The sequence below is a fragment of the Perognathus longimembris genome, chromosome 7 (genome assembly GCF_023159225.1).
Source record: "Perognathus longimembris pacificus isolate PPM17 chromosome 7, ASM2315922v1, whole genome shotgun sequence".
NCBI lineage: Eukaryota > Metazoa > Chordata > Mammalia > Rodentia > Heteromyidae > Perognathus > Perognathus longimembris.
Genome location: NC_063167.1, coordinates 25,758,551 through 25,785,748, shown reverse-complemented (window position 1 = coordinate 25,785,748; position 27,198 = coordinate 25,758,551). Strand labels below are relative to the sequence as shown.

Here is a 27,198-nt window from a genome sequence, read left to right as displayed (position 1 = left end):
CACCTGGTTGCTAGGCTGCTCTTGGCCACCAGGGGGCAAAGAGAGGCCAGAGATTCAGACAGGCCCTATGTGTTCCTGAACTTCCCTGAGCCTCTCTCCGACAGTGACAGTGAGAGATCCCTGCTGATCAAGAAGTTTGCCTCTCTAATTCTCACTTTCCCATGAGGCAAACAGGCCCATGGAGTGACAGTGGCTTCCCGCCCACCCCCTCCCCCCGGGGTAGAGCTAATCAAGGGTAGACCTGGACCAGAACCCAGGCCTCCAGCCTGCCAGTCCTGGAGCCTGGGGGAGGTAGGAGAAGGGCATGGAACCTGGGCCCAGCCTGGGAACCCCACAGACACACAAACTCCACACAGTCCATACTGCGCTGCACATGGACAGGCCACCGCTGCCATTTCCTGAGCCAGGCTCGTTGTGACTGCATCCCTGTGAGCTGGACACCCAGCACTGGCCACAGAGGAAGTTCCCAGCACAGAGTGCTAGTGTGCTGTTGCTGCTGTTTGTGTCCTCAGTGGGGAGCTGCCCAGCAGCCACCTGGGGCAGGGGTGTGTGGCACCTGACTTGAGTCCCACAGCCAGCCGCCATGGCCTCGTGTGTGTGTGTGTGTGTGTGTGTGTGTGTGTGTGTGGTTCTGGGACTCTAATGCCAGCTGTAGTTCCCCACCTGCCCACCCTCAGGACAGCCTCTCTTTTCCTTTGACCAATCTCTGCCTTATTCATCAGATGAGCACCTGTGCGGGATGCATCCTGAGCCTGGTCCTGTGGTAGACACCAGGGCTCTGTCTGGGTCCCAAGGTGCAGGGGGGATAGTGGCAATGCTGTTCCTGTGGCTAGCTCTCTGCAGATGTGATTGTCATCCCATCATACACACGAGGAGTCGGACTGAGAGAAGTAACGTGTCAGGTAGAGTGGAGCTTTGATGCAAACTCCTGTCTGACTACAGAGCCCATGGCCTTTACTTCACAAGTACTTTCCCATAACACTCCAGGGTGTGTCCATATGCACAGCCTTGAAGGATAAGATGTCCGCAGAGGCCTTTATACCTGCTTCTGGAATTTTTTTTTTTTGCCAGTCCTGGGGCTTGAACTCAGTGCCTGAGCACTTCCCCTGGCTTCTTTCTGCTCAAGGCTAGCTCTCTACCACTTGAGCCACAGCGTCTCTTATACCTGCTTCTGTACTCTGCTTAATCCATCTAGAGAATGACTAGAGTATGAATGGTTAGTGTTGGCCATGTTTTATTGTATGGAAAACTACTGTCATACTATTACTATGATAGTCATTTTAGGATTTACTATGGATTTACATTTAGGATTTACATTTTAGGATTTACTATTTTAGGATTTACTATTACTATGATAGTCATTTTAGGTGAGTGGCATTAAGTATTTTCACACTGTGCAACCACCTATCTCTACAACTCTTCACATATCTCTAGAACTCTTATGTCTCCCAAATGAAACTCCACTCACTAAACAACAGCTTTCCCTCCTGTCTCCTGGGTTGTCATAAGAATCACACAACCCCTTGGTACCCCTGTCTGTGACCAAGCCCCGTGGACTCTGCCTCTGCGGAACAGCTTTCTCTGGGCCTCCATCTCAGCACCATCAGAGGCTCAGCTTCAGACCCTGATGCCATTGCCATCAGCATTCTGGCTCTGGTCTCATCTAGAGCACCTCAATGGCTAATATGAATCCTTCAGTTAAAGTTCCGGGGCTAGGGAACTTGCACTCAGTGTGGAAATTTACTCATTGAGTAAAAAGGTAGGCTAGGCATATGCCTTCTGAAGTGCCAGCAAAAATGTTTACATGAAAACTTTATTGGGGGGCTGGAGATATGGCCTAGTGGCAAGAGAGCTTGCCTCCTATACATAAGGCCCTGGGTTCCATTCCCCAGCACCACATACACAGAAAACGGCCAGAAGTGGCGCTGTGGCTCAAGTGGCAGAGTGCTAGCCTTGAGCAAAAAGAAGCCAGGGACAGTGCTCAGGCCCTGAGTCCAAGGCCCAGGACTGGCAAAAAACAAAAAAAAAAAAAAAAAAAAAAAAAAAACTTTATTGGATATTTAAACTTTAAAGTGGTCACAGCAAAATGTGATTTTAGTGGGCACAATGCTCTAATTTGGAAGTTTAATTTTGATTCCATGTGAGACACCATTGCGGAGTGTCTGGGGTCTTCGTGGAGTTCCCTGCAAGCCTTTTATGGTCTGTTTCTTGGCAGCCCCTCCAGCACCCACGGTTGCACTCAATAACAACGGGTGGCATTTCAGAACTGATAAGGGCATCAGACAGGCACTGGTACTTGCCAGTGCATCGCTCCCTCCACCAGGACTGGACTCAGCTAACGCCACAGGGCGCACGGCGGAGACCGGCGGGGACCGGGAGGGGTCCGGGACCAGCGCTGCCCCCGAGCGCGCGGGAGCCGCAGACAGGGCGCCGCGGGAGCAGCGGGGCGCACTCGCCTGAGCAGCAGGCGTCCGGCTCGGGACGCGCCAGAGGACCGCAGAGGGGACCGGGCTGCCGCGGGCGGAGGAACCTGCCCTCGGGGCGTGGCTGAAAGCGCCAGACACACCTGCATGGCCTGGGGCCTTGCGGACACCGGCGCGCCAGGCGAGGCTGCGGGCTGGCAGGACCAGGACTCAGCTCCCCGCCGGGGCGCCCGAGGACAGCATCCCGGGAGCGCAGGCTCCCGCTTTCCAGGGACAGGAGAGGCACCGGGGCCTCGGAACCGAGCCCTGCGCAGCCCTGCGGTGGATGGATGGGGGACCCAGGCCACCCCTGACGGCGCTAGCTTGGGGCTGCCGACCCCTCCTCGGCTCTAGAGGACGTCAGTCCCTCCACCGTGCAGATCCCGCTCGGGGTGGCGACTACCTGTCACCGGAGACCAGGCGGGGGTGTGGGGGGGGGCCGAGCGTTAGCCACGCCCCCCGCTCCAATTGGTCCTTCCGGGAAGGGGCGGGGCCCGAGGCGGAGCCGCCCTCCGCCCGGACGGCCACGCACCGGCCACTCGCGGGTCCGAGCCGCGGGATCCCCACAGAGCTCGGCCGCTGCCCCTGACAGCCGCGCGGTTCTCGGTCTCCGGAGGACTGGCGGACCCCGAGGCCACAGACGGATTAGCCGGTAGCCCCCAAACCTGAAGTAGTGCCTGCTCCTCGTGGTGTCGACCGCCCGTCGACACCACGCCGCGGGGCCCCGCTAAGGCGGGAGGAGGCGCCCGTCCCGTCCCCCAGGCCGCGGAGCCCAGCGCCCACTCGCCGTCGGGGCGTCCGCCGGCCTTGGGTTCTGGGCCGGCTGCGGAGCGGATGCGCGACCGCTGAGCGCTCGGCCGGCCCGCCATGGCCGCGCGCCCGGGGCCCCTGTGGCTCCTGGGCCTGGCTCTGTGCGCGCTGGGCGGCGGCCCCGGCCCGCGACCCCCGCACGGCTGTCCCCAGCGTTCCCTGGGCGCGCGCGAGCGCCGCGACATGCAGCGCGAGATCCTGGCGGTGCTCGGGCTGCCCGGGCGGCCCCGGCCCCGCGCGCAGCCCGCCGCCGCGCGGCTGCCCGCGTCCGCGCCTCTCTTCATGCTGGACCTCTACCACGCCATGGCCGGCGACGACGACGACGACGGCGGCACCCCCGAGCGGCGTCCGGGCCGCGCCGACCTGGTCATGAGCTTCGTCAACGTGGGTGAGTGCGGCGGGGGCGGGGGGGGGACCTGGGGTGGCGGGGCGCCCGCCCCCGGCGTCGGGGCGCCCACGGCGGCCTCGCGTGACCTCGGGTAGCCGCGACAGGGCGCATCCTTGGGCGGTGCCAGCCCCGGGCCAGGACGGGGAGTCTGGGTGCAGGGGCACCACCACAGGGGCGTGGGGACCGCGGTGGAAGTGTGAGGGGCAGGCGCAGGGCTCCCTGGGCTTTGGGGTCCACCTGACCCCAAACACACCTGGGGGAAAGTCTGGTGAGGTCCGGGCCCACCGGGGTGGCACCAGGAAGACAGTGGGTCCTGAGGAGAGATGAGTAAACACCGTGATAAGGGCAGGCCTGAGAAGAGGGGCAAAGGTCAGCGTGGAAACCTGTGGTCACATCATCAGAGTGACCAGAGCCGCCCCACAGGCCCCGAGTCCACGGCAGGCTCTGCCTGCGCAGCAGGAAGCCCTGGGTGGGTGGGGCGCTGTCGGGGAGGGCCGGGGAAGGAAGGACAGACAGCTCCCTGCGGCAGCGACTGTGGGCTTTTCTCTTCAGGAAACCTTGTACCTGGGTACTGCTGGCCTGCCTTAAAGTGCATATCTGCGCCTCTGAGTTACCAGATGGAAGGACTGGACCTTCTTCCTCCAAGACAAAGCTTGGTTCTTCCTCCCTGAGAAACTTATAGAAACTGAGTAGCCATTTATTCCTGAGGTCGCAGTGCTATTTTCTCAACACTGTCATCTAGAGCCACGATTACCTACTGTGGGACAGGTCCCCATGCACTTCTGCTCCTGTCTGTCTAGTGACAGGCAGGATGTGGTTGGGCTGGGTCTGGGGACCAGGCAGTGGGGCTGAGACCTCGCAGGGAGAGGGAGGAGCCCTTGTCATGGCCAGGAGCCCTTCTCCCCAGAGCAGGGTTTTTATCCTTCCAGCATCCCTGGGAGCAGCCATCTCTCTCTCCCCAGCTCCCAGGCGAGGATCCCAGGTGAGGACAAGGAGGCCCAGACAGGCAGTGGTACCCTGAATCACGCAGGGTCTCTGTGTCTACTCCCTGTGCTCAAGGTGGTGACATTTCTGCCGGCTGGCCAGGCTTTGGGGATGGACAGTTTCCTAGGGGATGTAGGCAGAGGAACTCAAGGGACCCAACAGCAGCAGGGTTTGTGGGTCCTTAGCCCTTTGTTTCCTACAGGGCAGGGAGAGGGGACAGCCAGGCCTTTGCTGTCCCAACCCAGAGCTGGTGGCAGGTTGAGGTTAGGGAGCTCACAGCCAGAGACATCAGTTAACCAGCGCTGAGAGCCCAGGGCCAGAGCCAGGCCTGCAGCCAGCCGGATCTGGATGCTGCCCTCCTGCTTAGAAGGCAGAGTGGGGACCTAGAATAGAGGGGGCCAAATGTGGGACAGGGACTGGAGTTCCATCCTCAGGACAAGCCAGCTGGGACCTCAGAATCAAGAACTGAGGAGGGAGTTGCTTGAGAATGTCCTCAGGCTTCTCCCTTTACCTCCTACCCTTGATCTTTCCCAGGATGGCTGGGTCTTGGTGAGGACTTGTCCCATGACCCTCCCCCCACACCCAACATGCTTTGTGCACATAGGAACCTAGAAATGGTTTCTAGAAACCAACCAAAAGGAAAGGTGTTTGTGTACTAGTTGTAAGAACAACTATCATTTGAACTTCCATGCTTCTATTCCTCACCTAGTCCTGGCAATAGTGTGTGAAACTGTTTTGCTGGCTCCATTTCAAGGGCTCAGAGTGGGAGATGGCCAGCCCAGGTCACACAGTGCATCCAGGGTGACATCCATGGCTGTGGATTCCAAATCCCATTTCTTCCCACACTGGCTCTGCATGTTCCATTGGGATCTGGGCCTCGGACGCTGTGGGATTAATAAGCAGGCCTTTGTTGGGTGGCAGCGGCTGTGGGCGGCACCTTCAGAAGGGCCCTCTTTATTCTGATGGACACTTTGCACTGGTACAACTCCCTTGGCCAGAGTAGTTTTAATTGGTAATTACCCAGGCTGTGTGTGGGGATTTATACTCATACCAATCCTGAAGGTCAGGGCCCCAGAAGCAGCATGGGGTCTAAACAGTAGAGTGCCTGTGGTCATGACTATACCTGCTTCTCACAGCTGTGAGCTTCAGCTGCACGTTTCCTGTGGGCCTCATCTGGCCTCTGGGAAGCCAGGCCTCTGGCTGTTGATGGTCACCTGGAGGGCCCGGAGCCACAGGTCCACCCCAGACCTCCTGCCAGGGCTTGTGCCCATGTGGAGCAGGTGCCTTAGGAAGCATGGTTTGCAGGGCCTGTGTTGGGAGCCAGGGCTATGGTCAGAACCACTTGTCCTGCCTGGCTTGTCTTTCCATCCATCCCAGACCAAAGACCATCAGGCCCGCTCAGTCAGGGTACAGTGATGGGGCTGTTACCATGTGGAGCAAATGGGTCCTGTCCCTCATCTCCCTGTGCTCTCTGAGCTGAGCTGATGTCCTGAGCACAGCACCTGCATTCTGATCCTCACCCCTGGGCCTTCCTTCAGTTCCTGCTTGTTCAGGTGACATGGATGGTGCCAGGAAAATGAGGCACCTCCCAGCCCTGACCCTTAGCTCCTCATCAGAGGCCCTTGCTCACAATGCTGTCCCATCACCTGGGCATCTAGGCCTGCCTGGCCCTCCTGAGGGAGGAGGCAGGAAAGATTAATTGCATGTGCTCCCTGCATCCTTTCCCTCATCAGTGGAAAATCAAGTGCAATTGCTCCAGACTAAAACTGAGGCAACAACAGTGCTAGCAGGCAGAAGTGAAGGCAGGATCTTCATCTTTGTCCTGACCCTTTGGTGAATCTGACTAATGTCTTCAGTGCCTGAGGACAGGGATGGTGCAGAGCTGAGGCTTTGGGGTCTGGGAGGATGTGGGCTGAGTGGGGACTGGAGTTCTAGCCCGGTTCTTGCTCTGACATTCCCAGGCCTGAGACCTTGTAGGCTGATGCTTTCTCAGAGTAGGTGTTTTTCTCAAGGCCACGCAGCAGGTCATCTCCTGACCTCCACATCCTGAGCTTGTCCCCTACACAGCCAGCAGCCCCTCTCCCCACAGCCCAGGGCCTGACCCATCATCAGATGCAGCAAGTGCTGCTGACTTGGGCTGAATATGAATGCATGCTGCGCACTGATGATCTTGTTCTGACTGTGCCATTACTGTTTTGAGATTTACAGACGTTTCTCATGCTCATTACATAAAACTCAGAGCACATAAAAACTGAATGGGAGCGGGGGAGGGCTAGAAACCCTAGTCCTGCTGGTCAGCCTGCCATATGACTGTGGCTAGGAACCCTAGTCCTGCTGGCCAGCCTGCCATATGACTGCTATCACCACAGCTTGGTTTGGCCTGTTAAACTTTATATAAATGGAATCATAAAGGGCAGAATCTTGTGTCAAGTCTTTTTCTTTTCTTGGCCAGTCCTGGAGCTTGAACTCAGGGCCTGAGTACTGTCCAAGGCTTCTTTTTGTTCAAGACTAGCACTCTATCCACTTGAGCCACAATACCACTTCTGGCTTTTTCTGTGGTGCTGGTTTTGATTCCTGATCTCTCTCTCTCTCTCTCTCTCTCTCTCTCTCTCTCTCTCACTTCTCTCTCTCTCTCTCTCACACACACACACACAGACACACACAGACACACACACACACACAATGTTCAGAGCAACCTTTTTCATAAACTCTAAACTAGAAACTATGTAAATGCCTACTAGTAGGAACAAAGTAATAAGGGCAAATCATCATTTATATATGCAATGGAATACACCCAATTATAAAACAAAAGTATAGAAGCAACAATACCTTGGATGAATTTCAAAATTTATGTTAAAAGACTAGACACAAGATTCTACCCTTTATGATTTCATTTATATAAAGTTTAACACAGGCCAAACCAAGCTGTGGTGATAGAAAGCAGTCATTTAGCAGGCTGGCCAGCAGGACCAGGGTTCCTAGCCCGCCTCCTCCTGCCCCGCCCCCCCCCCCAGTCTTTGGACATGTTAAACCTGGATTTTAATCCTGAATGCACTGAGAACTGTGCGGTATTGGACAGGGTGCTTGAAGTCTCGGAACCTCCATTTCCACACATTTAAAGCAAAAACGTAAAGCTGCTGCCCAGGCTTGGGTAGGACAAAAACGATCTCAGTGGCTAGCTGAATGTGGGAACTAGGTAGAAACTCAAATACATGGAGCTGATGGGCTGGGAATATGGCCTAGTGGCAAGAGTGCTTGCCTCGTATACATGAAGCCCTGGGTTCAATTCCTCAGCACCATATATATATATATATATATATATAGAAAGGCCAGAAGTGGCACTGTGGCTCAAGTGGCAGAGTGCTAGCCTTGAGCATAAAGAAGCCAAGGACAGTGCTCAGGCCCTGAGTCCAAGCCCCAGGACTGGAAAAAAACAAAACAAAGAAACAAATACATGAAGCTGATGAATTATGTCATTTTACCAGGTAGTAGCCTCACTTTGCTGTGATTCCAGGTTTCCGGCATCTCAAAGAAAGAAGTGAGCAAGCAACCAGGTTCAGTGAAGTGAAAGTACAAGCAAAGTGGGAATACGCACCACAGTTGGGATCTGGCCCGAGCAAGAGTGCTCCAAGGCCCCAGGGAGTGTCTGGGACAATTTAAGGCTGATAGGATTTGAGGGAAGGGGGCTTTCTACAGGAGGTTTTCTTTGCTTTTCTTTTTTTGTCAGTCGTGGGCTTGAACTCAGGGCCTAGGCACTGTCCCTGAGCTCTTTAAGGCAAGGCTAGTTCTCTACCACTTTGAGTCACAGCTCCACTTCCAGTTTTCTGGTGGTTAATCCAAGAGAAGAGTCCCTGGATTTTCCTTCCTGGGCTGGCTTTGAACCATTATCCTCAGATCTCAGTCTCTTGAGTAGCTAGGATTACAGGCATAAGCCACTAGCACTGGGCTGATGAGGTTTTGTTTGTGATGGACAGTTTAGAGTGATCAGTGGGGATTGGAAATGTGGATTAGTGGTAGAGTGCTTGCCTAGCATGCATGAAGCCCTGGTTCGATTACTTAGTACCATATAAATGGAAAGAGGCAGAAGCAGCCCTGCAGCTCAAGTGGTAGAGTGCTAGCCTTGAGCACAGAGAGGCTTAGGGACAGAGCCCAGGCCCTGAGTTCAAGCCCCAGGCCAGCAAAAAATTAAAATAGAATGACTGGTGGTAGTGGTGGTGGTAGTTACATAAGTTTTTAGACTGTACATGATGATTCCAATAATGTGTTGTTATAATATTAATTATATGCAATGCATAAACACGAGTTTCTTTCCTGAAAGATTATGGAATAACATAGCTCTTACCTTCTGTGCATGGGCCTTCATGAGATATTGTTTCACTGGACAAACATCCAAGTTATCAGGATGTAGCACCCATTTGGCTGATCATAAAATGAGGTAGACATAATCTTATCAGAACTTGGTGGGCGTAGAGGGGGTCTTTCAAGATGGTCTTGAGACTTTCCTTTAAGTATGGGTAGATCTACAGGTTGGTCTTACCCTTTATCTGCCTGTCTCAGTCCCAATTCTGGGCTTTTGCTTGTTTTGACTGCCCAAATATCTTCACCACCACTTCTGCTTATAAGAACTCTGCCTCTGGGTGCTGGGGATTTAGCTCAGCGGTAGAGCGCCTGCCTGGCAAGCGCAAGACCCCGAGTTTGGTCCTCAGCTCTGGGAAAAAATCTATAAAAAAAAAAATAACTCCACCTCTGCCAGGTACTGGTGGTTCATGCCTGTAACCCTAGCTACTCAGGAGGCTGAGATCTGGGGATCATGGTTCAAATCCAGCCTGGGAAGGACGCTCATCTCTAATAAAAACTACTCAGGGTGCTGTGACTCAAGTTGTAGACTGCTAGCCTTAAGCACAAAGAAGCTCAGGGACAACATCCAGGCCCTGAATTCAAGCCTCAGAACCAGCACACACACACACACACACACACACACACACACACACACACACACACAGATACACACACACACAAACTCCACCCCTTTTAAAAGGGTATAGACAAGTGTTTTCATAAATCTGACAGTTCCCTGCCCAACTCTATCCAGACAGGCTCACTCTCTTAGGATCCCAGGTTCTCTCTGACTGTCTAATTTAGTGGCACATCCAGCCCTTCTTTCTCCTGTTCCTTGGAAAATTGGACAACCTAAAAACGGGAGCCCAGTCTGACTCCTTGTAGCACCCCACCCCTCCATGTGTTCCAACCTCTGCCTGCAAGAGCTCAGGGCAGATGCAAAGGCAAAGGACAGGAAGCCAGGCATTGGTGGCTTACACCTGTAATCCTAGCTACTCAGGCAAATGAGATACATGGATGGTGATTTGAAGCCAGCCCCAGGCAGGAAAGTCCATGAGACTATCACCTCCACTAAATCACCAAAAAAGCCAGATGTGGGCCTGTGGTTAGAGTGGTAGAGTGCCCGCCTTGAGCAAAAAAGCTGAGATAGCACCCATTCCCTGAGTTCAAGCTCCATGAACAGCTCAAAAACAACTACTACAAACCCAACAACTGGTGAAGGATAAGAGCAGCAGGAGGCCCAAGGGTTCCAGAGCCTGGTGACAGAGACTGGGCTCTGTCAGGTGGGGAAGAAGTTCCCCCCATCTTTGTAGGGCCCACAGTGGGTACAGCATCTCCCGAGCTGTCCAATGGAACTCTGAGTCATACAAGGTCCTGCACGGAGGAAGGTGTCTTCCACAGGCACTCAAGGAGCCCTTGGTTGCTTTTTTGCTCAAGGCTAGTGTTGGACCACTTTGAGCCACAATGCCACTACTGGCTTTCTGGTGGTTAATTGGAGATAAAAGTCTTTCTTGGGCTGGCTTTGAATCATGATCATCAGATCTCAGCCTCCTGAGTAACTAGGATTACAGGTGTGAGCCACCAGTACCCAGCTTGATGGGCCCTTGTTGACAGGTACCCACCATCCCAGTATCACCTACTACTGGAGTCTAGGACCACTCATTTCACATTAGCTCCAAGTCCACATTACAGGACCTGAACCTATCATGTGACCTCCACAGTCACTTACAAAGCATCTGGGCCTCAGTTTCCCCAGCTCTGCAGTGTTGCTCTAAAGCCTTCTCAGTTTTGATCAAAGAATGTGCCCACACCCTGCCTGCTGATGGGGTGGGGAGATTCACCAAGCCCATCTGCTCACAGAAGTCCCTCTCTATAGGCAAGAGATGTGTCACCATGACTGTGTCGATCTGGAAAATTCCCACAGTTCAAGTCGTGCCCACTTTGCAACAGGAGGAATCGCATCCTTCTTGTTCACATCCCTTGGGACTATTTTGGGCCTTGGCAGGTTTGATGTGGTGGCCTGGGTGGGTGTTCCCTTTTAATTTAGAGTCTGAAGCCATCTAAGGCCTGGACCCATAATTATGTGTGCAGAGTCACTGAGGAAAGGGCTCTTGAGGAAAGTCAGTACTGAGCCTGGCTGCAAATGCCTCACAGTGCACCTGGGCCTCCTGCCCGCAGCGTGGGCTTCTGTGGGAGAAAGGCCTTCAGGATGCTCGCTGCCCAGTCACCAGGCCCTCAGCTCTTCCTCCAGCCAGCAGGGACTCCGGAGATCAGAGTCTTGTTTTGATGGAACTGGGGCCCCTTGGCCTTTGTTACTGGTGAGAGTAGCCAGACAGGCTCAGCCTGTCCCCTCCCAGGTCCCTGAGGAGCCTGTCCCCACCCACAGGGGTCAGGTGAGAGAGGCAGCAAGTCCCACAGCAATGTAAGAACCTCAGTGGCGTCCAATGGAGATGCTGTGATGTGATATGGGGGCTACTCCCAGACCAGCAGCCCCAGGCCAAGGGGCTATGAGGCTGGACCCAGAGCCTCTGTCTTGGGACAGGCAGCCTCAAGGAAGGACAGGTGGTGCCCCTGCTGTCTTGTGGAACACAGGGGCTTGATGAGCAGGCTGCTGAGAGCGGCCCATCCACCACACATGTTCTCTCTAAAGAGTGTATTAGAGAGGCTAGGAATGTGGCTTAGTGGTAGAGTACTTGCCTACCCTGCATGAAGCCTTGGGTTCCATTCTTCAGTACCACATAAGCAGAAAAAGCCAGAAGCGGCACTGGGGCTCAAGTGATAGAGTGCTATCCTTGAGCAAAAGTAGGTCAGGGACAGTGCTCAGGCCCTTAGTTCAGACCCAGGACTGGAAAATAAAAGTATCATAGGCCAGCTAAGCCAGGGACTCTGGCCCAGGGGAGAGGGGCAGACCAACCGCCTGGCCTGTAAGAGGTGGGAGGGAGATGAGGAGACTGCTCAGCTGCACAGTGGGGAAATCCTCTTTAAAAAAGAAAGAGGGAAGCTGGCTCCAGCAGCTTATGCCTGTAATCTTAGCTACTCTCAGGAAGCTGAGCTCTGAGGATTGAGGTTCAATGCCAGCCCAGAAAAGTCCATGAGACTATTATCTCCAATTAACTACTCAGAAAAAGCCAGAAGTGGTGCTATGGCTCAAGTGGTAGAGCATTAGCATTAGGGACCGTGCTCAGGCCCTGAGCTCAAGCCCCAGGACTGGGGGGTAGGGGAGGGGAGGATGAGGCAGAGGGAACAAAGTAGGACAGTACCGCCTCAAAAAGGGGACTCTAGGAGGAAGGTAGCTACAGGCAGAGAGCACAAGACAGAACACAGACAGGCCCAAGACTGGACCAGCTTGAGAAGGGCTCGGAACACATGCCTGAGCTTAGGCTCCTGTCAGAGTTCTGGAGCGGGCCAGGAAGGATTTGAGGGGAGGCCAGACAGGTCAGACAGCCCAGAAGATCCAATTTAAGCCAAGAACTAGTGGCTGAAGTCTGAGGATCACAGTTCAAATCTAGCTTGGGGAGGAAAGCCTGTGAGACTCTTTTTTTTATTTATTATTATTATTTTTTATTTATTTATTTATTTATTTTTTTGCCAGTCCTGGGCCTTGGACTCAGGGCCTGAGCACTATCCCTGGCTTCTTCCCGCTCAAGGCTAGCACTCTGCCACTTGAGCCACAGTGCCGCTTCTGGCCGTTTTCTGTATATGTGGTGCTGGGGAATCGAACCTAGGGCCTCGTGTATCCGAGGCAGGCACTCTTGCCACTAGGCTATATCCCCAGCCCTGTGAGACTCTTTTATCTTCAATTAACCACCAAAAAGGTGGATGTGGAGCTGTAGCTCAAGTGGTAGAGCACCAGCCAAGGATAGCATTCAGGCTCTGAGTTCAAGGCCCAGGACACACACACACACACACACACACACACACACACACACACACACACACCCCATCTGATTGTCAGCCACTCTGAGGAGGAGGAGGAAGATAGCTTTCAAAGTCTCTCTTTTGGTCAGAAGCAAGACAGATTTAGGTCATCCAGGTGAGTCTGATTTTGTCTAGGAAACAGATATGGGCAATGCTTTACTGGTTTTGAGCTGATGGATGTAGAGTTTGGCATCTGGAGGTCTAGCCTCTGAGTGGTGGGCCCAGACCCCAGATGTGAACAGACAGAATGAGGACAGTACCATGGCTGCCTCCTGCCCACAGTGGAAGCGTGGGCTCCACAGTGGTTTGGTCAGACACTAAGAAGTTTGCCCAGGGTGATTCATGATTGTTTATTTTTCTGGGAGCCACATAAAGGCAGAAAGAAAGTAAATCCATTTGCTGCTTCCCCAGACAGAAGCTGGTTCATTGTCTGAACATTTTAGGCAGCTTTTATGATTTTGTGGAAAGTAAACATTTAGGGGTGCCAGTGGAAGCAGGCATAGCTTCCTGATGTCTAATGGGTTGCTTCTACGTGTCTTTTCATGGTTTTACTAGAACGTCTTTGGGGTTCTGGGGCAAAATGGTAAATTTCTACAAAATTGTCCTAGGCATTACAAAATTCATGTTACCCAACATTAGCAATCTGATCTTACCTGTTCCTTTCCCAGACTTATACCAGCCACACTGAGAGCCACCACTCTCCTTCATCCTAGAATTCATGATCCTCTCTGTATTTGCCTATGATAAAATGCATTTTATTTGTTGTTTTGTGGTGCTAAGGATCCGACCTAGGGCTTCACACATTTATTTGATTTTTGATGTTATTCTGTCTTCCCCATGCTTTTTCACCACTGAATTTTATCAACTTTTTTTTTTTTTGCCAGTTCTGAGGCTTGAACTCAGGGCCTGGGCACTGTCCCTGAGCCTCTTTGGGTTCAGGACTAGTGCTGTACCACTTTAGCCACAGCACCACTCCTGGCTTTTTCTGAGTACTTTATTGGAGATAACAGTCTCTTGGACTTCTGCCTGGACTGGCATCAAACCATTGGCACTGAAATACAATCCACAGATCTCAGAATCCTGAGTTGCTAGAATTATAGGTATGAGCCACTAGTGCCTGGCTTTATCTACATCTCTTGATTTTATTCTATAAGCCCCAAGTGCAGAAATCTTACCTGTCTTTCTTTACTGCAGTGTTCTTAGGAACACTGTTATATAAGAACAAATGAGTGAATAAATACATCTATTTTGAAACAACATTCAAAGTCTTGATCTGATCTTAAAATAAAACTAAAACAAAGAACAACATCCCAAGCTGCGGTGGGACACTGCATGTTCCATTTCTCCTACTCCCTGGTCTGGGAATGGCGTCCCCCCACCTACTCCTGCCCAGCAGGCCTGTGCCCTGTCCCTCCCAGAACAGCTGTGTGCATGTGTCCATCCCTGGACCCTGTCCCCACCACTAGAACAGGAAGTGCTCCCCACATCCGCCTGGCTGCACAGCTTGGTGCTTTTTAAAGCCTGACATGTGGTCGCTAAGGCCAGTAGTGAGAGATGGTTTCTAAAAGACACCCACACTATAACTAAAATCTCAGTGTTGGGGTTGGGCGGTTCCCACCCCTGCCATCCGGAAACACAGATTGTTGGTGTTTGAAAGTGACAGGAGGCTAAAGTGACACTGCCCTAAATATACCATCCTAGGCATTTCCGTGCAGCTGGGCAAACATGGGTATATTCCACAACCTTGACCTTTGCCCAGACAGCTGGGCCTGTCCCAGCCTGGTCCCCATCTTGGCTCGCACCCCATGCCTGTCCTTCATCCTCACCCTCACCTTCATGTGGCCTCTCGGATCACCATGTTCCACACTGGCCAAAGGCCCAGCCTCCCTCCCAGTGCTGGATTCTGGCTCCCTGCAGGCAGGCCCAGCCAAATGCACGCACCCCATAGCACAGGCCTGTGGGCAGCTCTTGGTTCAGTCACCATGCACACCAGCTCCCCTCTTTCCAGAGCACCCCTGTGCTTCCTCCGCCAGCAAGATGCCTTCTCAGCCCTCAAGATTGGGATGTCACCCCCTCCACCCTGTGACTTCCCTGGCTCTTGAAGGCCTCTCCAGGAGCTTGTCATCCTTACCTGGTGTTCCTGTTCTTTTTCACCTCGTTCCTTGTTTCTCTTGACCCCTGAAAGGAACTCGGGTGCTCTGGGTTCTGTGGCATGGTTCTCCCTGCCATCCTCAGCTCCTCCACCCATGGCCTTGCTCTGCTGAGCCATCCTCTGATTGCCTTCTCCCTAAACACAGGCAAATCTACACTCAGCCTCCGTAGGCAGCTCAGCTGCCAGAGCTGAGCTCCCTCTTCCCCATCTCCCAGTCTAGGCACAAGGTCAGGCTCTGGGGTGTCCTCTGTCCCCTTGAAATGCATCAAATGCTGGGCCACCCACCAAGCGTCTCCCCCCCCCCCACACACACACACTGTGTCCTTTTCTGCCTTGGCTCCGGTATCTGTCTCCCCTTCAGTTGTCTCTTCTGTGGGTCCTGGGCCAGTAGAGGACTCCAGGAGACTCACAAGTGGGGTTTGGGGCTCAGGGCCTGTTGAGAATTCATGGAGTTCTCACTACAGGACTTCATGGAGTGCTGTCTATACCCGAGTAGAGCCTGGAACAAGCCAGCTTGTAGAGGAGGAAGCTGGTCCCTGCCAGGCTGCCTGGGACCCTACTTGGACCCAAGCCATGTGGGCAGCTAGTGACTGCCTGGCTCCCGCTTTGTCTTTCAGTGGAGCGAGACCGAGGCCTGGGCCCCCAGGAACCCCACTGGAAGGAGTTCCACTTCGACCTGACCCAGATTCCTGCTGGGGAGGCGGTCACAGCTGCTGAGTTCCGGATTTATAAGGTGCCCAGCACCCACCTGCTCAACACAACCCTCCATGTCAGCGTGTTCGAGGTGGTCCAGGAGCACCTCAACAGGTACCCCCTCTTTGCCCAAGCAGCTGTCCTTCCTCAGGGGCTCAGGGTCAGGGTCTGCCAGTGTGTCTTGCCCCAGCCATGGTATTTGGGGGTGGGGAGGATGTGAGGAGGGGAAGTTTACTGGATAACAGCCTCAGAATGGAGAAATGGGCAAGATACTTAGCCAGATGTCCTCACCTCTCATTCTGGCTCAGGGACTTGGATGGGTCACTGAGCCTCAGTTTCCTCATCTGTACAAGGGTTTTCATGATGCCAGAGGGCCTAGTCAAACCAGGGCAGGGTGAGGTCCCAGGAACAGACCCCCAGGAGAACCAGACGCACAGAGGCTTGGTGCCAACCCTGGATGCTTGGTTAATTGTTCTTTCGTGTCCACAGGGAGTCTGACTTGTTCTTTTTGGATCTTCAGACGCTCCGCGCTGGGGATGAGGGCTGGCTGGTGCTGGACATCACGGCAGCCAGTGACCGCTGGTTGCTGAACCGCAACAAGGACCTGGGACTCCGCCTCTGTGTGGAAGCCGAGGATGGTGAGGCTCAGGGCTTGGCTGGGAGCTGCCCCAGGACTCCGGGGAGGTGGTTTCTGCAGAGGCTGCGGGCAGAGCGGCCTCTCTTGGCTTTGAGCCCTGTGAGGACTCCTTGGTACTCCTTGGGTAGAGTGAGGTCCTCATAGGAAGTCCTGATCCAGGACTGCAGCGCACTGGGGCCAGTCCCTGTGGCCTTTCCCAGGTAATGGCGCCTGTCCCTGTGCAGCAGCCTGGGTACTGGGAGGTTCTGCTCTGGACAACTGTAGGGGGAGGGGCTGCACCTTCAGGCTCTGAATGCCAGGGCCCTGGGTTAGGATCCTGGCTCCGAGGTGCCCTGACTCAGGGACCCAGGCAGTAGTTACTGCCCTACCTAGGCCCAACTTTCCCTCTCGTCAGCATGCAGTTCACTCATTCACACACAGGTGTTTCAGTAGCTTTTTTATTTGCCAGTCCTGGGGCTTGAACTCGGGGCCTGGGCACTGTCCCTTACCTCCTTTTGCTCAAGGCTGGCACTCTACCACTTGAGCCACAGTGCTGCTTCCAGCATTTTCTGTTTATATGGTACTGAGGAATCCAGCCCAGGGCTTCATGTATATGAGGCAAACACTGTACCACTAAGCCACATTGCCAGGCCCATGGGTGGCATCTTTTTTACACCAGGCAGGGAGGATAGAAAGGCCAAGGTGGGCACAAAACGGGCCTGTGGTCCCCCAAGAGGCCACACGGAGGAGCGGAGGGAGGGAGGGAGGGAGAGGTGACAAGGCAGCAGCAGAAGTCACTCTTTGGGTTAGGGTCCCTCTGACCTGGGCAGGGCATTTGGAGCAATGGGATGACTCAGATTTCAAAAAGAACCCTGTGAATCCGAACCAGGAGTTTCGGGACTCAAGGCCAGCCCAGGCAACACGTTAGAGCCTCTGTCAGCTAATAAAAAGTGTGGCCCTTGGTGTCTGATGCCCACACTCCGGATGGTGTGGGTCGGGACCGTGGTCTAAGGCTGGCCTCAGTCTAGGATACGTGCAAATTAGAAGTGGAGCCTTTGGGTCGCCGGTCCGCGTCCAGGAGCTCCAGCGGGCTCCAGCAGGTGGGGGCGTGGGTCCCCACCGGCCCGGCTCGCGGTGGGCGGCGGCCGGTGAGGACGCGGCCCCCTCCCTGCTCTGTGACGCGGCGAGGCCCGGGCGCTCTCACGGGGGCACCGGGCGGCACGCGGCCTCTCCCCGGCCTGTCCCCACCGCCCAGGCTGCGCACGGACGGACCATGGCGGCGCTGCGGCTCCTGGCGTCGGCGGCCCTCGGGCGGCGCGCCCCGGCCGGCCTCTGGGGACCGGCGCTGTCCCGGGGCTGCCCTCGCTCCTTCTCCACCAGCCGTCGCTCCCTCGTCCAGATCTACACCGACCCGGTGGAGGCGGTGAAGGACATCAAGGACGGGGCGACCATCATGCTCGGGGGCTTCGGGCTGTGCGGGATCCCCGAGAACCTGATCGGGGCGCTGCTCAAGACGCGCGTGAAGAACCTCAAGGTGGTCAGCAGCAACGTGGGCGTGGACGACTTCGGCCTGGGGCTCCTGCTGGCCTCCAAGCAGGTCAAGCGCGTGGTCTGCTCCTACCTGGGGGAAAACGCGCTCTGCGAGAAGATGTACCTGGCTGGTGAGCTGGAGCTGGAGATGACCCCGCAGGGCACTCTGGCCGAGCGGATCCGCGCCGCTGCGGTGGGCGTGCCCGCCTTTTACACGCCCACCGGCTATGGGACATTGGTGCAAGAAGGGGGTGCGCCCATCCTCTATGGTAAAGATGGCCACCGAATCAAACTGAGCAAGCCCCGCGAGGTACGGGAATTCAATGGCCGGCACTGCCTCCTGGAGAGTGCCATTGGTGCCGACTTTGCCCTTGTAAAGGCCTGGAAGGCTGACCGTTCTGGCAATGTGATCTTCAGGGGGAGCGCCCAGAACTTCAACTTGCCCATGTGCAAAGCCGCTGATATCGCCGTGGTGGAGGTGGAAGAGATCGTGGATGTGGGCAGTTTTCCCAAAGAAGATATCCATGTTCCCAACATTTATGTAGATCGCGTGATAAAGGGGCCGAAGTTTGAGAAGAGAATCGAGCGTTTAATCACACGAAGTGAGAAAGGTGATGCCAAAACCAAAAAGGGAGATGACGTCAGGACCCGGATCATCAAGCGCGCAGCTCTGGAATTCGAGGATGGCATGTATGCCAACCTGGGCATCGGGATTCCGGTGCTGGCCAGCAACTTCATCAGCCCCGACATCTCAGTGTTTCTGCACAGTGAGAACGGGCTGCTGGGCTTGGGCCCATTCCCGTTAAAGGAGGAGGTGGACCCGGACATCATCAATGCAGGCAAGCAGACAGTCACCGTGCTCCCTGGGGGCAGTTTCTTCGGCAGCGATGAGTCCTTTGCCATGATTCGAGGGGGCCACCTGCAGCTGACCATGCTGGGCGCCATGCAGGTTTCCAAATATGGGGACCTGGCCAACTGGATGATCCCGGGGAAGAAGGTGAAAGGGATGGGTGGTGCCATGGACTTGGTGTCCAGTGGTGACAAGACCAGAGTTGTGGTCACCATGGAGCACTGCTCGAAGGATAAAAAGCCCAAAATTCTGGAGAAATGCACCATGCCGCTGACTGGGAAGAACTGTGTGAACCGCATCATCACTGAGAAGGCTGTGTTCGACGTGTGCAACAGCAAAGGGCTGGTCCTGAAGGAGCTCTGGGAAGGCTGTTCCATGGAAGAGCTCAAGAAGTGCACAGCCTGCGACTTTATTGTGTCCCCGAAACTCCGGCCCATGCAGCAGGTGTCAATCTGAGGGTGGAAGCCCTGAGCCTGGTGTGGATTTTGGGACTTCCTCTGCTGAGATCACCTGGGGAGGATGTTGGGACACCTGGACTTGCTGCTGGCTACTCCAGGCTTCTGCCACTAGGCAGGCTGTGATCCGTCAGGAGTCACATGTGTTTGATTAAAAGTAGAAGGAAACTAAGCTCAGATCCTGTGTCCTGGGTGCTGCAGAGCCCCTGCCATGCTTGCTTCCCCCACTCTGCAGTTTGTCATAATCACGTGCACTGTAGAGGGTGCCCAGTCCCTTTGCCCTCAGTGCTTCCCTCATAACTGAACCCTGCCATGGAGGGAAGTGGCGAGGCAGAAATCACTTTAGGTCGCATTTGCTGCTGCTATAAAAAACAAGAAAGGTCTCCCCTTCAGCCCCCCAACTTCTCTTCTAGGCTCACATTTTTTCCTAATTTGGTTTTCCTGAATCATGCCCTCCAGCTTACTCCTCCCTCCATAGGGCAAGACCTGGTAACTGCAGAGCCCCAAGGAGACAGTGCTGTTTGAATTCCGTCCAGAAGACCCCTCCATAAATAATCTGCTTCCAAAGGCTTCAGCTTACCATAGGGCGAGTCTTAGAAACAACCCAAGGCCTGCATGACATGACCCGCTCAGTCCACACCACACTGACATCCATCTCTTCCACAGCCCCAGAGGCCTTGCATGGAATGTTCCCTCCTAACTCAACAGGGGCTCTGGGGTGTGTGGGCCTCCTGAATTTGTCTCACGGCTAAAGTGAAAGCAAAATTTGTAGCTCCGTGTGCGTGGTGCAGGGCGCACTTGCTGTGTGCAGCTCCAGACCTCAGTGCCATGGGAATGCTGCTCAGAGGAGATTCCAGCAACTCTCATCCCAAGGAATGGCCAAGTCCCAATGGAGAGACAGGAAGGGACCGCATGGGTGCAGGGCAGTGACAGGGACCATAGCAGATGGGGTGGATGGAAGATCACTAAGTGCACAGCCCAAAGTTTAGGCCTTCTGAGGCACCTGGTCAGCCTTGTGGGTCAGAAGTGCTGGGCTAGATTTACCTCCCCTGGTGCGGGGATGCTAAGCTTACTCCCTTATCAGTGCTCCCCTTTTCACCCTCTCCCCTGGGCACCCGACCCACGGGCGGCCAAGGTGGAGCGAAGGGACACGGGCAAGCCTGAAGTGCAGGAGGCCGAACAAGATCCCCTTTTCCTCCCTCCTTACCCACCAAGGAAGCCAGGCGCCGATGGATCTCGGAGACACTTCGGAGAGCAATCTGATTTAATTGGGAGGGGCTTACAGTCATATAATGATGATGACAGGATTGCGCATGAGCTGGCGATAGGCTGGCGAACTTGTCCATCCAAGAGCAGCTTCCAAGGACCTCCCTCATGGGCTAAGGTCACTTCCCATAGTACCACCCTCTGGGCAAAGCCTGTGAAAAGGGAGCACACATGCTCGCTGGCGCAAGGTGGGGGATGGTCTCAAAGCTATCCCTTCTGGTTCTGGACCCAGAAGGAGATAGGTGTGGCTCACTTCCACACTTCCCCAGGGCTGGGGGAAGGGCGGTGTCTCGCTCATTGCCCTTCCCCCCTTAAGGCCAAGATGAATCCCCAACAAGAAGAAGTCTTCAGAATTGGCAAGGAGAGCTGGGGAAGAGGGTGTCTTAATGTGGGGAGAGGGGGAGATCTGCTAGAAGAGTACAAAGGAAAAACTTAGACATGGTCCATTGGCAGCAGATGTGTCCACCTGAAGGCTGGAGTGAAGCTGGGGCTGTAGGAAGGACCAGCTGGCCCCACCACCAGGCCCATCGGGCCCTTCTGCCAGATGGAGGGAAGGGCCTGCCCTAGGATGAACAGAGCTGTAGGGATGGGGGAGCTCTGGGCTCAGCTTCCCCAGGCCTGCCAGATGCAGAACACTGAAAGAAGGAAAACCATAGTCTGTCCTCTTGCCTTCTTGCCCCTACCCCAGCCAGGCCTCTGTCATCTGGGCAGGATACAAACATCTTGGCTTTGCAATTGTTGCTTTGAGCCCTTGAACACTCTGGGCCTTAGTTCATACTTCTGTGAAATGGGAACTTAAGTTCCCCATGTTCTCTGGCACATTCCTGAAGTGGAGCCTGGAGGGCCCAGTGCATTTGTTGTGGGGCAGCTGATGGCACAGGTATAAGCTTGGTCTCTGGATTGATGGGTTGTTCTATCAATTGGCTAGTGAATACCTGGTTTGAGGCCTAACCTCCAAGGAGCTGACCTTTAAGTGGACTGTGGGTAGGGTAGGTAGTGTTCTTGATACGTAGTGTGTAGCAGAAAACCTGGTCAGCCACCTGAATGTCTAATGCACACGTCAATGTACGTGTGTTTAGATATGTGGTGTATACTTGTGTGTTGGCACTTGTCACATGAAGGTACAATGTACTGAATGAAGGTGCTGCTTGTTTTTAGGATTTTTGTTTGGTTTTGTTTTTGCTGGTCCTGGGGATTGAACTCAAGGCCTGGGCACCATCCTTGTTCAAGGTTAGCAAACTGCCACTTGAGCCACAGTGTCACTTCTGGCTTTTTCTGAGCAGTTTCTTGGAAATAAGAGTCTCAGACTTTCCTTCCGGGCTGGCTTCAAACCATGATCCTCAGATCTCAGCCTCTTGAGTAGCTAGGATTATGGGCGTGAGCCACCGTACTGTACCGGCAGAGCTGGATTTTTTGTTTGTATGTTTTGTACCTGGAGAATGCCATGCTGGGCAGAGCAAGTCCAGTCTGTGTCCTAGAAGAGGCTGCCCTGAGCTGTTGGTATCATAAATCACACAGTTACAGGACAGTGACGGGACCTCAGGTCCTCCTCGTGAGGAGGGTCCCTGCTTCTGAGCATCGCTGCAGTGGACTCCGCGCATCACTGGTGACTCTGCTGTGGTTGCCCTAAGGACCAACCCAGGTAACAGTGGGACAAACGCTGAGGCGGCCCAGAGCTTCACACACATCCGTGTTCCTAGCAGTGATGGCCGCATTCCCCGAGGCCTCTGTTCTGCTGCTGCCTCCAACAGCGGCCAGGGGGCTGTGGCCTCACTTGGGATTCCTGCTCCAGATGAGGACCCTGACGTGTAGGGATCCCCACAGGCCCCCAGCCCACAGCTGCTGCTGAGGAGCAGAGGCCTCTGCCGATCCCTGGCAGGTCCGCCGCCCATGAGTGACCCCCTCTCCTCTGTCTCAGGGCACAGCGTGGATCCTGGCGTGGCCGGTCTGCTGGGGCAACGGGCTCCACGCTCCCGACAGCCGTTCATGGTCACCTTCTTCAGGGCCAGCTCCAGTCCTGCCCGGGCCCCGAGGGCAGCAAGACCCCTGAAGAGGAGGCAACCCAAAAAGCCCAATGAGCTGCCGCACCCCAACAAACTCCCAGGGATCTTTGGTGAGGGCAGGGGCTGGGGCTGGGCTGGAGCCTTCTTCCCAGGGAGGAGCCCTGCTGCTGGTCTAGACGGAGCCCCTGGACCCACAGATGGGCCTGGCGGGCGGGTGACTACAGGCAGGAGGGAGCGAAGCCATGGGATGGCTGAGTGTCCAGTGTGGCATGGCGTGGAGGGCCTGGAGCCCACAATCCGCAAGGCAAGGGACAGGCGCTGAACACAGGGCCCGTGGAGCGGCCGGGGCCAAGGAGGTTGCTCAGCGGGGTCACAGCCCAGGCAGGGGCCCAGGGATGGGTTGTGACAGCCAGTGGAGGAGTGTCCTCTCCCTCCTTGATTGAACAAACACGCCCCACTCCATGGCAACTGCACAGCGCAGGAGCCCCAGAGCTGACCTGCGCCGTCTGTCCCCACAGATGACCGTCACGGCTCCCACGGGCGGCAGGTTTGCCGTCGGCACGAGCTGTATGTCAGCTTCCAGGACCTCGGCTGGCTGGTAATCCCTGCCTCCCCTCCGACCTGGGACATTCCCCCCCTTCCTCCCCCCCCCCACCCCAGGCCCTGGGGAGGGGTGTGCATCTGAAGGTCTCTTCTGAAGATTTTTCTTCTGGGTTTCCCAACTTTTCTACTGAGAATAGGCTGCTTTCACCGTGTGAAAGTCATTTTTTAAAAATAGTTGGAAGCAGAGATGACCTCAGCCCCCAGCCAACTAAACTGCCAACTTGGCTATGGGGAAACTGAGGCAGAGTAGGCAGAGCCTGGAGCATTAGCTCCAGGGAGGGGGTGTGACAGGGACACAGCTCTGGCCCAGGCCTGCCTGCTGGGGTCTCTGGGTGGACTCAGGTCCTGGGGTGGAGGCTGCCCGGGAGGAGCCAGAGTGGGGCGCTGGGGCTCAGGGAGTGTGGGGCAGCCCCAGGCGTCCTGCATCAGGCCGAGGGAGGGGGGTGCGAAGGGCCCATGTGGACAGGACTCACCTCTCCCATCCCCCAGGACTGGGTCATCGCTCCCCAGGGCTACTCAGCCTATTACTGTGAGGGCGAGTGCTCCTTCCCGCTGGACTCCTGTATGAACGCCACCAACCACGCCATCCTGCAGTCCCTGGTCAGTACCGCAGCCCTGTGGGCGGGACCCCGGCCTGGGGGTTGAGGATGAGGCCTCTCTGCCAGGATGGTGGGGGGAGCAGCTGCCAGGAGGCACTTTTTCCACCGGACTTGCCATGTAGCCCACGGCCTACTCTGCAGATGCACCTGGCCAACCACGCAGACACGTGCACACCCTGTCCCGTGCACTGCACTTCCCCTGTGGGCCGTGGTGACCGTGTATGGGGTGCACACCCACAGGGGCACGGCCCTGTGCTCACATGCTTGGTAGCCAGTGCTCTGCAGGGCACCTGTGTGATCTCTTAAGTGCACACCCTCGCTACACTGGCCAGGCCTTCCTACCCTGTGTGCTGGACCTGTTTCACAATGGCAGGGCCCTCGCTGCGTGCCAGCTGCTGAGGTCAGGGAGAAGTACCCAGGATGGCCATAGGGCGGCCCTGCCCTGATGCCCCAGGTGGGGAGGCCCCTGGGGACCAGTGCCGCCCCTTCCAGAGCTCCCCCTCTGCCCCGTACTGCCTCTGCGCAGGCCCGCATGGTGGCCAGGAAAGTGAGCGCTCATGAGCTGACAGTCGCTGGGCTGTGGGGAGCTGTGGGGAGCACCTGGCAAGCCAGCGATGAAGATGCCCTAAGACCAACAGGGAGGCTGCGAGGCCTCTGCTCTGCGGGAGCCGCAGGGGTGAGCAGCAGTGCAGAGGCCCCAAGACAGGAAGGGGGTCCTGGAGGGTCCAGGTCAGCAGGGGAGGGCAGGACATGAGGTGGGGCAGGCAGGGCTGGCTCCCTGGGGCTGGGCTCCCTGTAAGGAGGGCGGAATTGATTCCCAGGTTACTGAGAAGCTGTTGGGGGTTAGCGCAGCAGCATCATGGCAAAGCTCCTCTCTAGACACCTGTGTGGCAGGGCGGAGTCCTGGGGTGGAGAGTGGAGGAGGCAGGGAGGCCGGGTAGGACGCTGTGGCAGGACAGGAGGCAAGGAGGGATTGGTGGGGTGTGAAGGGGGCTGAGGCCTAAGAGAAGGGACAGGGGGAGGCTGCGTATCCTCTCCTGGCTCAGGGTTTAGTAGAGGGAAGGAGGAGGGAAGGAGGGGAGTCCAGGAGGCTCCAGTGGTAGCTGAGTCCCTTGGAGGATGAAGGTGCTGTTCAGAGGTTGAGAAGGAGGATAGAGACCCCATAAGGACGCGACGGCGGCACTGCTGCCGAGGTGCCCTGGGCAGGGGGTGTGGCGGAGCAGCAGCATGGTCCCTGTCTGTGCAGGAGGGGGCACAGGTGTGGGAGAGGATGGGCAGGGTGCTGGGCCTGGAAAGCCGTACCAGGCCTCCCAGCTCAACCTGAGGCCGGTGGCAGGCGCATCTGCACTGTGGAACCTGCATTGGCTGCAGGGGGGGAAATGACCCGAGGTGCGGCCAGGGCATTGAGACCTGAGACAGGCTGGGGCAAGCAGACAGAGGCAGGAGCCGGGGCTGCTCAGGGTGGGTGGGTCCCCGGGGAGACCACTGGGCTCATGGCCTCTGCATGTGTCCCTTCCCTGGCCAGGTGCACCTGATGAAGCCAGACACGGTCCCCAAGGCATGCTGTGCGCCCACCAAGCTGAGTGCCACCTCCGTGCTCTACTATGACAGCAGCAACAATGTCATCCTACGCAAGCACCGCAACATGGTGGTCAAGGCCTGTGGCTGCCACTGAGCCAAAGGCCCCGCTGACCCGCTGGCCCTGGGCCAGCCTCCCCTCCCTGCAGGCAGGCCCCTCTCAGAGGCAGGAAACCCTGTGAGCTAGGAAGCCCCAAGGCCAGGGTGGCAAGAAGGGTCCTCAAAACTCATGTCTGTGTCTTCTTCCTTTGTGCCAGGGCTCAGTCCTCTCCAAGCCCTTCTGCCACTCCCCATCTGAGGCTGGAGAAAGGCCTGCCTGCAGCCCCATGGTCTGAGTCCTCAGCTGCAGCCCTGCCCTCGCCCAGAGCCATGTACGCACTGACTCTAGGATTGGCACAAAAGTCTGCTGTACAGACCTATCCATGCCACTCACATGTGGGATGACCTGAAAGGCAGCTGGAGCTATGGATTAGCCACCTCAAACCTTTCACTCTCCATTACCCGAAGTAACAGTCTAGTCCAACCCCCTCCTCCCAACTCAGCCTCTCTCTCAGGTGCAAACTGGGAGTTTCTGGAGTCACACCCTCAGTGTGTACATTTATGGACCTGGAGTACCAAGTGTCTGACCCATCACTGGACTTCAGGCAGCCACTGGCAATGCATCACCATCGACTGTGAATTGAGAATTGACTGATGTCTTCTGCCATAATAAGGAGCAAGGCATTCCTCCCACAATATCATGTCTCACATGTCTTAACACTGGGCAGCCTGTCACCAGGCCTGGGGGCAAGGTCAGGGGCTTGTCAGTACCTGCTTGTGTCCGAGAGTTGTAACCAAAGTTAGCATCATGCTAGGGACCCAGCAGCCCAGTCCGGTTTCTGAGTCAAAGAAAAGGCCCCTGTCCCAGGGGAGCGGTGGCTGGTAATTAGGCAGAGTTGGGAGGGGAGGACTGTCTCTGCCTCCGCTGTTACCGGAAATGGCGGTTCTCCATTGGAGCAGCCACTGGGAGTGGCAGTGTTTATTTGGCCTCGTGAAGCCTGTCATTTACCTGCGGGAACAGAGTCCAGCTGTGTAAACTGTGTCATTAAGAGCAGGTCCTGGGCCCACCCACGGGGGCACACCCAACTGAGGTGGACCCACCCAGAGGTCCAGGGATGAGCTGCTCTGGAGTTCACACTACCTTCTTGAATGGGCCGCAGGGAGGCAGGTCTGGCTGCACAGGCGAGGCTGGGGCTTCACTGCAGGACAGCAGCCTCTGAGACTGAGAGCACCTCTGGAGTAGAGAAGAAGGGACCCTCCCTTGGACACAAAGGGCGGACCTGGACTGAGAGACTCTCCATATGCGTGGTTCTCAGTGTAAGCAGAGCTGCTAGCTACCATGTCTGGTAGCTACCTCTGGACCTGGAGAGAATTGGGCCTTTGGGCTTTCAATGAGTCTTCAGCCAGGGTATCTGTCTACCAAGGCTTTCTTGCACTGAGCACACAAGCAGCCTCACGATTGGAGTGTGGAGCCCAAGTGGCTGTCACAAGGCAGCTGGCATACAGTAGAGATGACATTCCAGGACTCCTGTAACAACCGATTTCAACATCAAAGACTGTCTTTTAGAAAATTGTAAATAAAATTTATTATTCTTTACTTCTGGTGTTTTGTGTGTCTAGCCATGACCTGGCATAGTCTGGGGCTCAGTCGAAAAGGTTTCTGACACAGCGTCCATCAAGGAGCAAGAGTAGTTATCTTTTTTTTTTTTTTTTTTTTGTCAGTGGTGGGGTGCTGTTCTTGAGCTTTTTGGCTCAAGGGTAGCAGCGCTCTATCACTTTGAGCCATAGCACTACTACTAGTTTTGTGGTGGCTAAATGCAGACAAGACTCTCATGGACCTTCTTGCCTGAGCTGGATTTGAGCCACCATAATCCTCAGATCTCGGCCCCCTAAGTAGCTAGGATTACATGTGAG

General features: G+C 55.5%; 2 protein-coding genes across 2 annotated transcripts; both read left to right on the top strand.

Annotated features, from left to right (window-relative positions):
• Positions 1 to 3,329: 3,329 nt before the first annotated feature.
• LOC125354967 (bone morphogenetic protein 8A) lies at positions 3,330 to 25,342 on the top strand. The gene is made up of 7 exons (XM_048350976.1): positions 3,330 to 3,660; positions 15,670 to 15,859; positions 16,235 to 16,383; positions 22,381 to 22,575; positions 22,984 to 23,063; positions 23,558 to 23,668; positions 25,193 to 25,342. The coding sequence occupies exons 1-7, from the start codon at positions 3,330 to 3,332 to the stop codon at positions 25,340 to 25,342; spliced, it is 1,206 nt and encodes a 401-aa protein (XP_048206933.1).
• LOC125354401 (succinyl-CoA:3-ketoacid coenzyme A transferase 2, mitochondrial-like) lies at positions 17,635 to 22,274 on the top strand. The gene is made up of 3 exons (XM_048349986.1): positions 17,635 to 19,185; positions 19,675 to 19,685; positions 22,094 to 22,274. The coding sequence occupies exons 1-3, from the start codon at positions 17,635 to 17,637 to the stop codon at positions 22,272 to 22,274; spliced, it is 1,743 nt and encodes a 580-aa protein (XP_048205943.1).
• Positions 25,343 to 27,198: the final 1,856 nt, after the last annotated feature.